The sequence below is a fragment of the Anomaloglossus baeobatrachus genome, chromosome 5 (genome assembly GCF_048569485.1).
Source record: "Anomaloglossus baeobatrachus isolate aAnoBae1 chromosome 5, aAnoBae1.hap1, whole genome shotgun sequence".
Taxonomy (NCBI): Eukaryota; Metazoa; Chordata; class Amphibia; order Anura; family Aromobatidae; genus Anomaloglossus; species Anomaloglossus baeobatrachus.
This window is the reverse complement of record NC_134357.1, coordinates 277,490,325-277,505,133: the sequence shown is the minus strand read 5'-3', so window position 1 is coordinate 277,505,133 and position 14,809 is coordinate 277,490,325. Positions and strand designations below refer to the sequence as shown.

Sequence of the window (14,809 nt, the reverse complement as noted above, 5' to 3'; positions counted from 1 at the left end):
GACATGTGAGAACCAGACGGTTTCGGATGGAATCTCTCCGCTCGGTCATCGCCTCGATGTCACAAGGAGACTTCCTAGCATCGATCGACATCAAGGATGCTTATCTCCACGTGCCGATCGCACCCGAACATCAACGTTTCTTGCGTTTCGCCATCGGGGACGAACACCTTCAGTTCGTGGCATTGCCTTTCGGCCTGGCGACAGCCCCACGGGTTTTCACCAAAGTCATGGCATCCGTTGTGGCGGTCCTGCACTCTCAGGGCCACTCGGTGATCCCCTACTTAGACGATCTCCTAGTCAGGGCCCCTTCTCGGGTGGCGTGTCAACGAAGCCTTACCGTCGCTCTGGCGACTCTCCAGCAGTTCGGGTGGATCATCAACTTCCCGAAATCCAAGTTGACACCGACCCAATCTCTGACTTACCTAGGGATGGAGTTTCATACACAGCCAGCGGTAGTCAAGCTACCGCGGGACAAACAGCTTTCTCTGCAGGCAGGGGTGCAATCACTTCTTCGGAGTCAGTCACACCCCTTAAGGCGCCTCATGCACTTTCTGGGGAAGATGGTGGCAGCGATGGAGGCAGTGCCGTTCGCGCAATTCCATCTACGGCCACTCCAATGGGACATTCTCCGCAAATGGGACAGGAAGTCTGCTTCCCTCGACAGAAACGTCTCTTTCCCTTGCAACCAAGACGTCACTTCAGTGGTGGCTCCTTCCCAATTCTCTATCGCAGGGAAAATCCTTCCTACCCCCAACCTGGGCTGTGGTCACCACGGACGCAAGCCTGTCAGGGTGGGGAGCGGTTTTTCTCCACCACAGGGCTCAGGGAACCTGGACTCCGATAGTCTTCCCTTCAGATCAATGTTCTGGAGATAAGGGCAGTGTATCTAGCCCTATTGGCTTTCCATCGGTGGCTGGAGGGCAGGCAGATCCGTATCCAGTCGGACAACGCCACTGCCGTCGCATACATCAACCACCAAGGCGGCACTCGCACTCGTCAAGCCTTCCAGGAAGTCCGGCGGATTCTGCAGTGGGTGGAAGCCACAGCCTCCACCATCTCCGCAGTTCACATCCCGGGCGTAGAAAACTGGGAAGCAGATTTTCTCAGTCGTCAGGGCATAGATGCGGGGGAATGGTCTCTGCACCCAGAAGTGTTTCGAGAGATCTGTCGCCGCTGGGGAACGCCAGACGTCGATCTCATGGCGTCACGGCACAACAACAAAGTCCCGGCATTCATGGCACGGTCTCAGGATCACAGAGCTCTGGCGGCGGACGCGTTAGTTCAGGATTGGTCGCAGTTTCGACTCACTTATGTGTTTCCTCCTCTGGCGATGCTGCCCAGAGTGTTACGCAAGATCAGGTCCGACTGCCGTCGCGCCATTCTCGTCGCTCCAGACTGGCCGAGGCGGTCGTGGTACCCGGATCTGTGGCATCTCACGGTGGGTCAACCGTGGGTGCTTCCAGACCGCCCAGACTTGCTGTCACAAGGCCCGTTTTTCCATCTGAATTCTGTGGCCCTCAACCTGACTGTGTGGCCATTGAGTCCTGGCTCCTAGCGTCTTCAGGGTTATCTCAGGATGTCATTGCCACCATGAGACAGGCCAGGAAGCCAACGTCCGCCAAGATCTATTACAGGTCTTGGCAAATCTTCTTATCCTGGTGCTCGGATAACGGTTTTCCTCCATGGCCGTTTGCCTTACCCACTTTTCTTTCATTCCTTCAATCCGGAATGGACAAGGGTTTGTCACTCTGCTCTCTCAAGGGCCAAGTATCGGCGCTCTCCGTATTTTTTCAAAAGCGCCTAGCCAGGCTTCCGCAGGTCCGCACGTTCCTGCAGGGAGTTTGCCACATAGTCCCACCTTACAAGCGTCCGCTGGAACCCTGGGATCTTAACAGGGTGCTAACGGCTCTTCAGAAACCACCTTTCGAACCGCTGCGGGATGTCTATCACGTCTTTCGCAGAAGGTGGCCTTTCTAGTGGCAGTCACATCACTCCGGAGAGTGTCTGAGCTTGCAGCGCTGTCATGCAAAGCCCCCTTCCTGGTGTTTCACCAGGATAAGGTGGTTCTGCGTCCGGTCCCGGAATTTCTCCCTAAGGTGGTATCCCCTTTTCATCTCAATCAGGATATTTCCTTGCCTTCATTTTGCCCTAATCCAATTCACCAATGTGAAAAGGATTTGCACTCTTTGGATTTGGTGAGAGCACTCCGGCTCTACGTGTCTCGCACGGCGCCCCTGCGTCGTTCAGATGCGCTCTTTGTCCTTGTCGCTGGCCAGCGTAAGGGTTCGCAGGCTTCCAAGTCAACCTTGGCTCGGTGGATCAAGGAACCGATTCTCGAAGCCTACCGTTCTTCTGGGCTTCCGCTTCCTTCAGGGCTGAAAGCCCATTCTACCAGAGCCGTGGGTGCGTCCTGGGCATTGCGGCACCGGGCTACGGCTCAGCAGTTGTCAGGCAGCTACGTGGTCTAGTCTGCACACTTTCACGAAGCACTATCAAGTGCATACCTATGCTTCAGCAGACGCCAGTCTAGGTAGGCGAGTCCTTCAGGCGGCGGTTGCCCACCTGTAAGAGGGGGCCGTTTTCGGCTCTTTTTATTGAGGTATTCTTTTACCCACCCAGGGACTGCTCTTGGACGTCCCAATTGTCTGGGTCTCCCAATGGAGCGACAAAGAAGAAGGGAATTTTGTTTACTTACCGTAAATTCCTTTTCTTCTAGCTCCTATTGGGAGACCCAGCACCCGCCCCTGTTCCCTTCGGGCTGGTTGTTCTTTTGTGTACACATGTTGTTCTTTTGGTTCATGGTTTTCAGTTCTCCGAACATCCTTCGGATTGAATTTACCCTAGACCAATTTATAAGCTTTCTCCTTCCTGCTTTTGCACCAAAACTGAGGAGCCCGTGATCCACGGGAGGGTGTATAGGCAGAGGGGAGGGGTTACACTTTTTAAAGTGTATTACTTTGTGTGGCCTCCGGAGGCAGAAGCTATACACCCAATTGTCTGGGTCTCCCAATAGGACCTAGAAGAAAAGGAATTTACGGTAAGTAAACAAAATTCCCTTCTTTCTTTCTGCTCCTTAGTGCTGGGAAACCTTTGTTGGGCAGGAACTGTTTCGCTTTGTGATAATGGATCTGATTTTCACACTGCTGGACACTTTGGTTGGAGAACTGTTTTGGAGGTAAATAGCTGTTGTTATTATAATAAAGACATTTTAATTATATACTATAACACATTATATATAATACTTAATTTCAATAGAAAGGTGTTGGGGACATGCACTGTGAACTGTGCAGAGGTCATTGAGAGAAGTGAGAGGTTGTCTCTCCTTCTAAGGCTAGGTTCACATTTCCGTTAAAATGTATCTGTCACAATCCGCGGCTATGGTAAACAACGGCATCAGTTTAGCGGACTCCATTGTGTCCCTTAGACTTGTATTAGTGGCGGATTGCGACTGATGACCTTGCGTTGCATCCGCTGCGCCGCGGTCAGTCAGTTTTTTGACTGACCGCCGGGCGGGAGCAACGCAAAATGTAACGTTTTTCTGGCCGTCAAAATTAACGCACCGCGCAGGAATCCGTCGCCATCCGTCAAGCTTGTAATGTATGTCTATGGTGCTGGATTCTGTCATAATCCGTCTTACAACGGAATCCAGCGCTGGATTCCGTCATGCTCTACTGAGCATGCCCAGCATGTTTGGCACACCCACTGGGCTGTCCCAAACACAAACGAATCATGACTGATCCGTCAAAAAACGGACGCACAGCGAATGTAACGGACGCGACGGATCAGTTTTTTCACAGGATTCCTGTGAAAAGAATCCTGTGAAAAACACATCCGTTGCGTCAGTTGACATCTAAAAAACAACTGATCCGTTGCTGACGGACCTGACGGATTTAAAACAGAAATGTGAACCTAGCCTGAAATGGATTGCAAAGTGCTTGTGAAAACAGTCTAATCAGTGGTGTCTAGCCTCCTAGTGGGATGTACAACCTGCGGCCTGAGCTCCACGATGCTACTCGTGGTACGTGCAGTGCTAACCAGAAACAAAGCTAATCACTGTGTGATGATTACTGGGGCCGGCAGCTACAATGTGGCTGAGGAACCAACGAGCATGTTGGCTCACTGCAGAGGAAAGAGCTTATTGGTTATTATAAACTCAATCGTAGTGACTAAATTAACCAATTAGCGCTTTTCCTACCTCGTAATAATGCAAAGTGCTCATTGGCTGCTGACAGGATCCTATCACACAGCCATAACCTTGCACTGTGTGACAGGAGCGTCCGCAGTGTAAGAACTCACTAATAGTTTAGTTCCCCTCCACTGCAGACCTCTTGAGTACTGCTTTAGAAGAGGAGTTATGTTCCTTTTGTCTGCCATCGTCTTGTTTTTCTTCATGCTGCTCAAGAATCATAAGGGAGGCACCATTAGTTTCCCCACAACCTCCTTAACCTGCAAAAGGATGCGGCTTAAAGAGAGCCTGTCAGCACACTTTTGTATAGCTAAGGTATGGCTTTAATACTGATTAAAATGATACATTTGGTGAAGAAATCCGCTTTGTGGTTCTTCATTTGAAGTTTTCTTCCTTTAGATTTTGGTGCACAGGGGCTCGACTATACACTGGGTCTTTTCCTCCCTGTCTGTGATTTCCCAGCTCCTCTATCTGCCTCCGGTGAGCTGAGATTTCAATCATTCACACACCGGAGGCAGGTGGAGGAGCTGGGGAATCACAGACAGGGAGGAGAAAACCCAGTGTACAGTCCAGCTCCTGTGCACCAAAATCTAAAAAGCCGAAAACTTCAAATGGTGATTAACGAAGAACCACAAAGCGGATTTCTTCACCAAAGGTATCAATTTAATCAGTATTACAGCCATTTCTTTACTTTACAGTACAAAATCATGCTGACTCTTTTAATGTGTTGGGGGGCCAAGTCGAGGAAAGCTTCCACTCATTGAAAGCAAGGTAAGGTCTTGAAAATGGTGAGGAACTGAAGCAAAAAATGAGCCAAACCTTTCATCTTCTAATAGATTGTAAAATTACCTCTTATTGTATACCGTGCTATATAAGGCACTCCTTTCTCTGATTATGTTTTGCTCACAAACTACCATCTTCTGTGACAGGTTAATCTTGCAAAAGAAGCAGAAACAAAAGTGTCGGACAGAATTTGACATTGCTCGAAATGTTCTAGCGCTCATCTATGGACAGACACTGGCATGGTGAGTCTCTGGGCATGGTTGGTATTGAGAAAAGATAACTTTCTGTATATACAGTGCCTACAAGTAGTATTCAACCCCCTGCAGATTTAGCAGGTTTGATAAGATGCAAATAAGTTAGAGCCTGCAAACTTCAAACAAGAGCAGGATTTATTAACAGATGCATAAATCTTACAAACCAACAAGTTATGTTGCTCAGTTAAATTTTAATAAATTTTCAACATAAAAGTGTGGGTCAATTATTATTCAACCCCTAGGTTTAATATTTTGTGGAATAACCCTTGTTTGCAATTACAGCTAATAATCGTCTTTTATAAGACCTGATCAGGCCGGCACAGCTCTCTGGAGTTATCTTGGCCCACTCCTCCATGCAGATCTTCTCCAAGTTATCTAGGTTCTTTGGGTGTCTCATGTGGACTTTAATCTTGAGCTCCTTCCACAAGTTTTCAATTGGGTTAAGGTCAGGAGACTGACTAGGCCACTGCAACACCTTGATTTTTTCCCACTTGAACCAGGCCTTGGTTTTCTTGGCTGTGTGCTTTGGGTCGTTGTCTTGTTGGAAGATGAAATGATGACCCATCTTAAGATCCTTGATGGAGGAGCGGAGGTTCTTGGCCAAAATCTCCAGGTAGTCCGTGCTATCCATCTTCCCATGGATGCGGACCAGATGGCCAGGCCCCTTGGCTGAGAAACAGCCCCACAGCATGATGCTGCCACCACCATGCTTGACTGTAGGGATGGTATTCTTGGGGTCGTATGCAGTGCCATCCAGTCTCCAAACGTCACGTGTGTGGTTGGCACCAAAGATCTCGATCTTGGTCTCATCAGACCAGAGAACCTTGAACCAGTCTGTCTCAGAGTCCTCCAAGTGATCATGAGCAAACTGTAGACGAGCCTTGACATGACGCTTTGAAAGTAAAGGTACCTTACGGGCTCGTCTGGAATGGAGACCATTGCGGTGGAGTACGTTACTTATGGTATTGACTGAAACCAATGTCCCCACTGCCATGAGATCTTCCCGGAGCTCCTTCCTTGTTGTCCTTGGGTTAGCCTTGACTCTTCGGACAAGCCTGGCCTCGGCACGGGTGGAAACTTTCAAAGGCTGTCCAGGCCGTGGAAGGCTAACAGTAGTTCCATAAGCCTTCCACTTCCGGATGATGCTCCCAACAGTGGAAACAGGTAGGCCCAACTCCTTGGAAAGGGTTTTGTACCCCTTGCCAGCCTTGTGACCCTCCACAATCTTGTCTCTGATGGCCTTGGAATGCTCCTTTTGTCTTTCCCATGTTGACCAAGTATGAGTGCTGTTCACAAGTTTGGGGAGGGTCTTAATTAGTCTGGGAAAAGCGATAATTAATCCAAACATGTGAAGCTCATTGTTCTTTGTGCCTGAAATACTTCTTAATACTTTAGGGGAACCAAACAGAATTCTTGTGGTTTGAGGGGTTGAATAAATAAATGACCCTCTGAATAAACTTTTCACAATTTAAAAAAAAAAATAAAAAAAGAAATAACATTCTTTTTTGCTGCAGTGCATTTCACACTTCCAGGCTGATCTACAATCCAAATGTCACAATGCCAAGTTAATTCTGAATGTGTAAACCTGCTAAATCTGCAGGGGGTTGAATACTACTTGTAGGCACTGTAATATGCTGTCCTAGCTAAGGGTAACCTATAGCAAGTCCAGGTCCATGTGCTTACTAGAACACTATACAAACACTGCCATATCTATATATATAATTGCCTTATTCTGTCTGTCTGTCTGTCTGTCTGTCTGTCTTGCTCCAAAATTGTGTCCTTACGGTGACACAAAGCTGATTGGCCGCTGGGCTCGCCATGGCCCCGCCCCCCCGCACGGATTGGCCGCTCGCCCAGGCTGCGCCCCCACACGGATTGGCCGGCCGCTCGCCCAGGCTCCGCCCCCCCAACAGATTGGCCTCTCGCCCCGGCACCCTGCAGGCATTGGCAACTCGGCCACGCCCCGCCCCCCTCACGCAATGCACGCTAGCTCTGGCCCCGCCCCCCCACGCATTCCCCGAACCGACATGGTCACGGAGCCACGACTACCAGGTGAGTACTGTACCCCTGGGAGCCCACATCAGCGTACGCCGCCAAACCAGCCGACACATACCCTCGCATTGCTGGGGCTGGCCGGCGTATGCTGGTGTGGGCTCCCGTGCGAGCGGAGGACGAGATACGCTGGTAACCATGGTAGCATAGTTACCAGCGCATCAAGGTCCTGCAGCGGCGGAAGATACGCACACACACACACACGCACACACACACACACACACACACACACACACACACACACACACACACACACACACACACACACACATCAGATCACACTCACTCTCACACAGACATCACATCGCATCCACATACTCACAACATCCTGGGATATCGCTTGCTTCTCGGCGGCGATACTGTGCTGTGAGCTTCCAGGACCTGCCGGAGGATCACATGGCCAGAAGCATGTGGTATCTCCGGATGTTGTGAGTATGAGCGCGTATGTGCGATATCGTCAATGTGTGTGTGCGTGAGTGTATGCGATCGGGTGTGTGTGAGTGTATGCGATCGGGTGTGTGTGTGTGTGTGTGAGTGTATGCGATCGGATCTGTGAGTGTCGGCAGGGGAGCACGGCGTGCTGGAGGAGGCTGGGAGGAGAGAGGCTGATCCTGGGGAAGGCTGGGATGGGGAGGCTGAGAGAAGAGAGGCTGATGCTGGGGGAGGCTGAGGTTGGGGTAGGCTGGGAGGAGAGAGGCTGATGCTGGGGACCGAAAAGGCTGATGCTGGGAGGAGAGAGGCTGATGCTGGGGGAGGCTGAGGCTGGGGTAGGCTGGGAGGAGAGAGGCTGATGCTGGGAGGAGAGAGGCTGATGCTGGGGGAGGCTGAGGCTGGGGTAGGCTGGGAGGAGAGAGGCTGATGCTGGGAAGAGAGAGGCTGATGCTGGGAGGAGAGAGGCTGATGCTGGGGGAGGCTGAGGCTGGGGTAGGCTGGGAGGAGAGAGGCTGATGCTGGGAGGAGAGAGGCTGATGCTGGGGAGGCTGAGGCTGGGGTAGGCTGGGAGGAGAGAGGCTGATGCTGGGAAGAGAGAGGCTGATGCTGGGAGGAGAGAGGCTGATGCTGGGGGAGGCTGAGGCTGGGGTAGGCTGGGAGGAGAGAGGCTGATGCTGGGGACAGAAAAGGCTGAAGCTGGGAGGAGAGAGGCTGATGCTGGGGACAGAGAGGCTGATGCTGGGGACAGAGAGGCTGATGCTGGGATGAGAGAGGCTGATGCTGGGATGAGAGAGGCTGATGCTGGGATGAGAGAGGCTGATGCTGGGATGAGAGAGGCTGATGCTGGGATGAGAGAGGCTGATGCTGGGAGGAGAGAGGCTGATGCTGGGAGGAGAGAGGCTGATGCTGGGAGGAGAGAGGCTGATGCTGCGGGTAGAGAGGCTGATGCTGCGGGTAGAGAGGCTGATGCTGCGGGTAGAGAGGCTGATGCTGCGGGTAGAGAGGCTGATGCTGGTGCAGCATGGGGGATGGAGCACGATGGGGGGTGTGCACCATGGTGGATGGAGCACGTTTGGGAGTGCGCACCATGGTGGATGGAGCACGTTTGGGAGTGCGCAGCATGGCGGATGGACCACGTTTGGGAGTGCGCAGCATGGCGGATGGACCACGTTTGGGAGTGCGCAGCATGGCGGATGGACCACGTTTGGAAGTGCGCAGCATGGCGGATGGACCACGTTTGGGAGTGCGCAGCATGGCGGATGGAGCACGTTTGGGAGTGCGCAGCATGGCGGATGGAGCACGTTTGGGAGTGCGCAGCATGGCGGATGGAGCACGATGGGGAGTGCGGAGCATGGCGGATGGAGCACGTTTGGGAGTGCGCAGCATGGCGGATGGAGCACGTTTGGGAGTGCGCAGCATGGGAGATGGAGCACGATGGGGGGTGCGCAGCATAGGGGATGGAGCACGATGGGGAGTGCGCTGCATGGGGGATGGAGCACGATGGGGAGTGCGCTGCATGGGGGATGGAGCACGTTTGGGAGTGCGCACCTCCCCCCAACACACACGCACGCACGCACGCACGCTCGCGCACTGCACAACACACCACACACACACACTGGGAACCACAAACAACTGCCCTACACAGACACCCAACACACAAACACCGCGGCACACACAAATATATGCACATACCGCACAACACACACATTGCACAAAACATACCTCCCCCCAAAACACACCACACCCCAAAACACACCACACCCACACAAACCGCGCAACACACACACACACAACGCTACAGACACACAGCGCTCCACAAACAACGCAACACACATACAACACCGCTCTCACCCCCGTCACACCCAGACAACACCCAGAACATGTACAGCGCCCTACGTAAACACTTGGTAACTACACACAACAACAAAAATCATACATGAACTACACAATACGTAAATTCTAGAATACCCGATGCGTAGAATCGGGCCACCTTCTAGTATCTAATAACCACGTACAACAATTGGATGGATCAGCACTCTCCATGTGGGGCATTACAGAAGTGGTGTCACTTTTTGGGGGTACATTTTTTGGGGGGGGGCTAATAGACTATACGGTAGCATATTACATTCAATAGAAATGTTCAGTCTTCTTTTCGATTTATTTCCTGAAAATAAGGAATAATAATAATTTTTTTTTCTTTTTCTTAACTGATCTGTAGCTGTGTTTTTGTGCTGGTCTAGTGCATCTTATGTATTCATGTCAGTGACTCCTTTATATACGTAGCTCTTGGAAGCAGAAATAACAGCTTAGGCCGGTTTCACACATCCAGCATTTTGCTGGATCCGGCAAGCTCCAGTCGCATGCTCCGGTCACGTGACAGAATGTGATCGGAGCTTGCCGTGATGCCGTTGTACTGTATTACACTGTACTGGAGTGTCCCGGATCCAGCAATCCGGTGAAACGCCGGATTTGTGAAACTGGCCTTAGGCTCTGTTCACACTAGAAAAAGGATTTTTCTCAAGAAATCCCTCTCTAAAGATTACAAACAGCGCCTCTGTGGGTCCTGCATCCAGGCCATTCGGGAGGAAGATCCGGCTTCAGCTGCCCCCCCTCCGGATCTACGGGAACTGATCCACTCAGAGATTCAGGCTTCTCTTAAGTCCCTTCAGGGGTCTAAGAAACACAAGAAAGCTCGACAGCAGCCTGATTCTCCCCCGTCATCTGACTCAGACTGTAGCAACAGTGATTCGCCTTCAGCTTCTTCATAGACTTCTTCTGACGAGGCAGGGAAAGCGTGCTTTTCCTTGGACGGGATGGACGGCTTAGTAAAAGCTGTTTGCTCGACTATGGGCATTGCAGAGGAGAAAACCCCCAAGTCTGCGGATCATACCCTGTTCGCTGGTCTGACCTCAGAAAAAGCGGAAATCTTTCCCTGTGAATGAGGCCCTCAAATCCCTTGTTCGTAAGGAATGGCAGAAGCAAGATCACCGTGGGTTCCTTCCATCTTCTTCAAAACGGCGATACTCCTTTGATGATGAGGACCTATCGCAATACTGCAAAGTACCGAAGGTGGATGTAGCCGTGGCAAAATCTTCCAAAAAATCTGCACTCCCCTTTGAAGATATGGGATTCCTGAGAGATCCTCTGGACCACAAAATGGATGCCTTCCTTCGAAAGACCTGGGAAGCCTCTGCAGGGGTACTGAAACGAGCCATATCTGCCACATGTACAGCCAGGTCCCTTTCGGTCTGGCTGGACCAATTGGAGAAGCAGCTTAAGTCCGGTACCTCAAGGGATAAGATCATTTCATCTCTACCTCTGCTCAAGGATGCAGCTAATTACCTGGCAGGCGCATCGGCCGATTCTGTCCGCCTGGCGGCCCAGTCAGCAGGGTCCTCTAATGCGGCCCGGAGAGCTCTCTGGCTAAAATCATGGGAGGGGGACACATCCTCAAAATCTAGGCTGTGTGCACTTCCATGTGAGGGTGAGTTCCTATTTGGCCCCCAGCTGGATGACATCCTTACCAAGGCTGGAGATAGTAAAAAGGGGTTCCTTAACGCGTTTATTCCTCCCTCTAGGCACCCGTTTCGCAAATGCCGTTTCCAGCCCGCCAGGCCCGAACGCAGGGACCGATCTGACAGTCCCGCTTCAGAGTCCAAGGGAGCCCTGTTTGGCAACCCTTCCTTCCGTCGGAAGTACCCCAAACAATGGTGAGATTTTTCTGGTTGGAGGCAGACTCCGTTTTTTCAGGGACGTATGGCAGTCCATCACTTCCAGCTCCTTCATTCTGGACCTACTCTCGGAGGGTCTCCGGCTGGAATTCACGTCCCTCACTCCTCAGTTTTTTTGTGTTACGCCCACCAGGAGATCAGCAGAACAACATCACGCATTGGTGTCGGAAGTTCTCACTCTCGTGGCTAAGCAGGTCCTGACACCGGTCCCGTTACATCAAAGAGGCCAAGGGTTCTACTTCTTTGTCCCGAAACCAGATGGGTCATTCAGAACCATTATTAATCTGAAAAAACTTAACCTCTTCCTGAAATACCGGCCGTTTAAAATGAATCCCTCCTGTCCACTATGAAACTGCTCTTCCCCGATTGTTACATGGCGGTCCTCGATCTAAAAGATGCGTATTACCACATCCCTGTTCACCGGCGTTATCAGCAATACCTCCGGATAGCACTCGTGATTCACCACTCCGTTCACTATTTTCAATTCACGGCCATGTCCTTCGGCGTTTCCCTCGCCCCGCTGATTTTCACCAAGGTCATAGCTGAGTTTACGGCTCGCCTTCGCGAACACCAGATCTTCTTCATCCCATATTTAAATGACATCCTGGTTGTGGGGAGCACGGCAGCACAATGTTCATCCCGCCTCAGTCATGCTATGTCGACCCTGGGACGTCTCGGGTGGCTATTGAATCTGCTGAAGTCTAGACTCACGCCTTCCACCTTTCAGTCTTTCCTAGGCATGCTCCTGGATTCACGACGACAGCGTTGTTTTCTCCCGCCAGACAAAGTGCAAAGATACAAAGGGTCATACGACACGCGCAAAGTCACAGGTCACTTTCTCTCCCGACTGCCATGTCTCTGCTAGGGTCATTGACTTCCTGTATTCCCGCTGTACAGTGAGCCCAGCTTCACACGAGGCAACTGCAGTGGGAAGTCCTGGCAGCTGCAAGATCAACTCAGGGGTCGCTCGATTGTCCTCTGACCTTCACAACAGCCACCCGTACTTCCCTCAACTAGTGGGTGTCAGATACGAACTTGACCAGTGGGAAGGAATGGCATGTTCACCCCACCAGTCTCATCACGACCAACGCCAGCCCCTGGGGTTGGGGGGCTCACCTAGGGGATACTATGGCCCAAGGTCTCTGGTCCAGTCAAGAGATGAATGCTTCCTCCAACCTGAAGGAACTCATGGCGGTCGATCGTGCCCTGATGTCCTTCTTTCCTCTCCTCAGGGACACCCATGTACGGACAATCGGACAGTGGTCGCCTACATCAACCACCAAGCAGGGACGCGGTCATGTTCCCTCATGAAGACGGCGGTTCAAGTCTTGGAACTCGCCGAAACACATCTTTTGTCCCTCTCTGCTGTGTACATCCGGGGGGTGGACAACGTGATGGCGGATTTCCTCAGCCATCACACTCTCCGTCAGGGGGAATGGGTTTTACATCAGGAGGTTTTCACTCAGATAGTCCACTGCTGGGGCCTACTGGTTATAGACTTGTTGGCTACCAGATACAACAGGAAGTTGAAACGATTTGGGTCCCTGAACTGGGTGGATCGGCGACTGTCCTAGATGCCCTTCAGGTTCCTTGGCAGTACAACCTAGCCTATGCCTTTCCTCCGCTGATTCTCCTGCCCACAGTCCTCCAGAAGATCAGGGAGGAACAAGCTTGGATAATCCTTATAGCTCCCTTCTGGCCTAGACGTCCCTGATTCTCCCTCCTGAGACATATGTCAGTCACAGACCCCTGGGTTCTCCCATCCCGGCCAGATCTCCTGTCACAGTGTCCTTTCCTTCATCCACGCGTCAAGGGATTCCACTTGACGGCATGGAATTTGAAAGGGTGTTACTAGCCACCCACGGTTTTTCCAGCCGTCTTATAGATACCCTGCTGCAGAGTAGAAAACCGGTCACCACCCGACAGTATGGTCGGATATGGAAACTCTTCCTTCTCTCTTTTCCTGATTCCTCTCCTGCTGTGGTCCCGATCTCCTCTATTCTGGAGTTTCTCCTTCTGGACGAGATATGGGTCTCTAGGTCAGTACCCTTAAAGTTCTTGTTTCTGCCCTGAGCGCCCTCTACAATTCCAATATAGCAGGAAATAGGTGAGTCATGCGTTTTCATTAAAGCATGTGACCACAGCCAGCCGGTCCGTATAACCAGCCCGCCTCCCTGGGATCTCACTCTAGTTCTGGATGCCCTGACCCTTGCAACCTTCGAGCCTCTCACCTCATCGTCTGATAAATTGCTGTCCCTCAAAACCTGCCTCTTAGTCGCCCTTACTTCTGCCCGTTGCATTAGCGACATTCAGGCCCTGTCCGTAGATCCTCCCTTCCTTAGAATATTTCCGGATCGGATCGTTCTCAAAACGGACCCGGCTTATTTACCTAAGGTGGCTTCCCAGTTTCATCGTAGTCAGGAGATCGTCCTCCCTTCCTTCTTTCCTGTCGCTACCACACCGGAAGAATGTCGTTTTCACACCTTAGACGTCCGGGAAACCGTTCTCACCTATCTCTCTAGGACAGCCCCTTGGAGACAGAATAGGGCTGTGTTTGTTGCCTTTCAGGGTTCGAGACGAGGTCACCAGGTGACGAAGCATACCTTAGCCCGATGGATGAGGAATGCCATTTCCATGGCATACACGATTAAGCAAGAACCTCTGCCTTCCCCTGTACAGGCTCATTCTACTAGGGCGATGGCCTCCTCTTGGGCTGCCATGGCTGATGTTTCCATCAACAGTATTTGTAAGGCTGCTACCTGGTCCTCTCCTCTACCTTTTACAAACACTACCGGCTGGACCTCTCTTCCTCCTCAGACCTTGCATTTGGGAGATCGGTACTTCAGATGGTTGTCCCTCCCTAAGTGTATATTCTCTCCAAGTCTCTCGTGGGTGCTGTCGTTTCGAATGGAAAAGACTAAATTACTGGTAATGGGATATTCCGGAGTCCACGACAGCACCCTTTACACCCCTACCCTTCTTTTTTCTTTCACTCTTCGGTGTCATTGGTGTTTTCTTTAATTATTTACTAATCCATGGCGGTTCCTCTCACATTCTCTGAAACCAACTGATGAGGGAGGGGAACTGTATCTGTAGGTTTCCTGTCCTGAAGTGGGCGGATCCCTCGTGGGTGCTGTCGTGGACTCCGGAAAATCCCATTACCTGTAAGTAATTTAGTCTTTATCGTCGGGGTCACTGTGTTTGTGACGCACATCCGGCGTCGTTAGCGACATCGCAGCGTGTGACACCTAGGAGCGACCTTAAACGATCACAAAGGAGTTAAAAATCGTTGGTCTGTAACACGTCGTTCATTTACCAAAAATCATTGTCTGGTCAGTAGTGAGGTTGTTCCTCGTTCCTGCGGTACCACA

The 14,809-nt window shown here is 51.4% G+C and overlaps 1 protein-coding gene across 2 annotated transcripts in view; it reads left to right on the top strand.

Moving 5' to 3' along the window:
* TMC6 (transmembrane channel like 6) overlaps positions 1-14,809 on the top strand; it is a 189,377-nt gene that overhangs the window by 121,740 nt on the left and 52,828 nt on the right. For both annotated transcript variants that reach the window (XM_075349520.1, XM_075349519.1), the window contains 2 exons: positions 3,078-3,175; positions 5,116-5,211. In XM_075349520.1, coding sequence (XP_075205635.1) covers positions 3,078-3,175; positions 5,116-5,211 — 194 coding nt within the window. The remainder of the gene's footprint in view (positions 1-3,077; positions 3,176-5,115; positions 5,212-14,809) is intronic.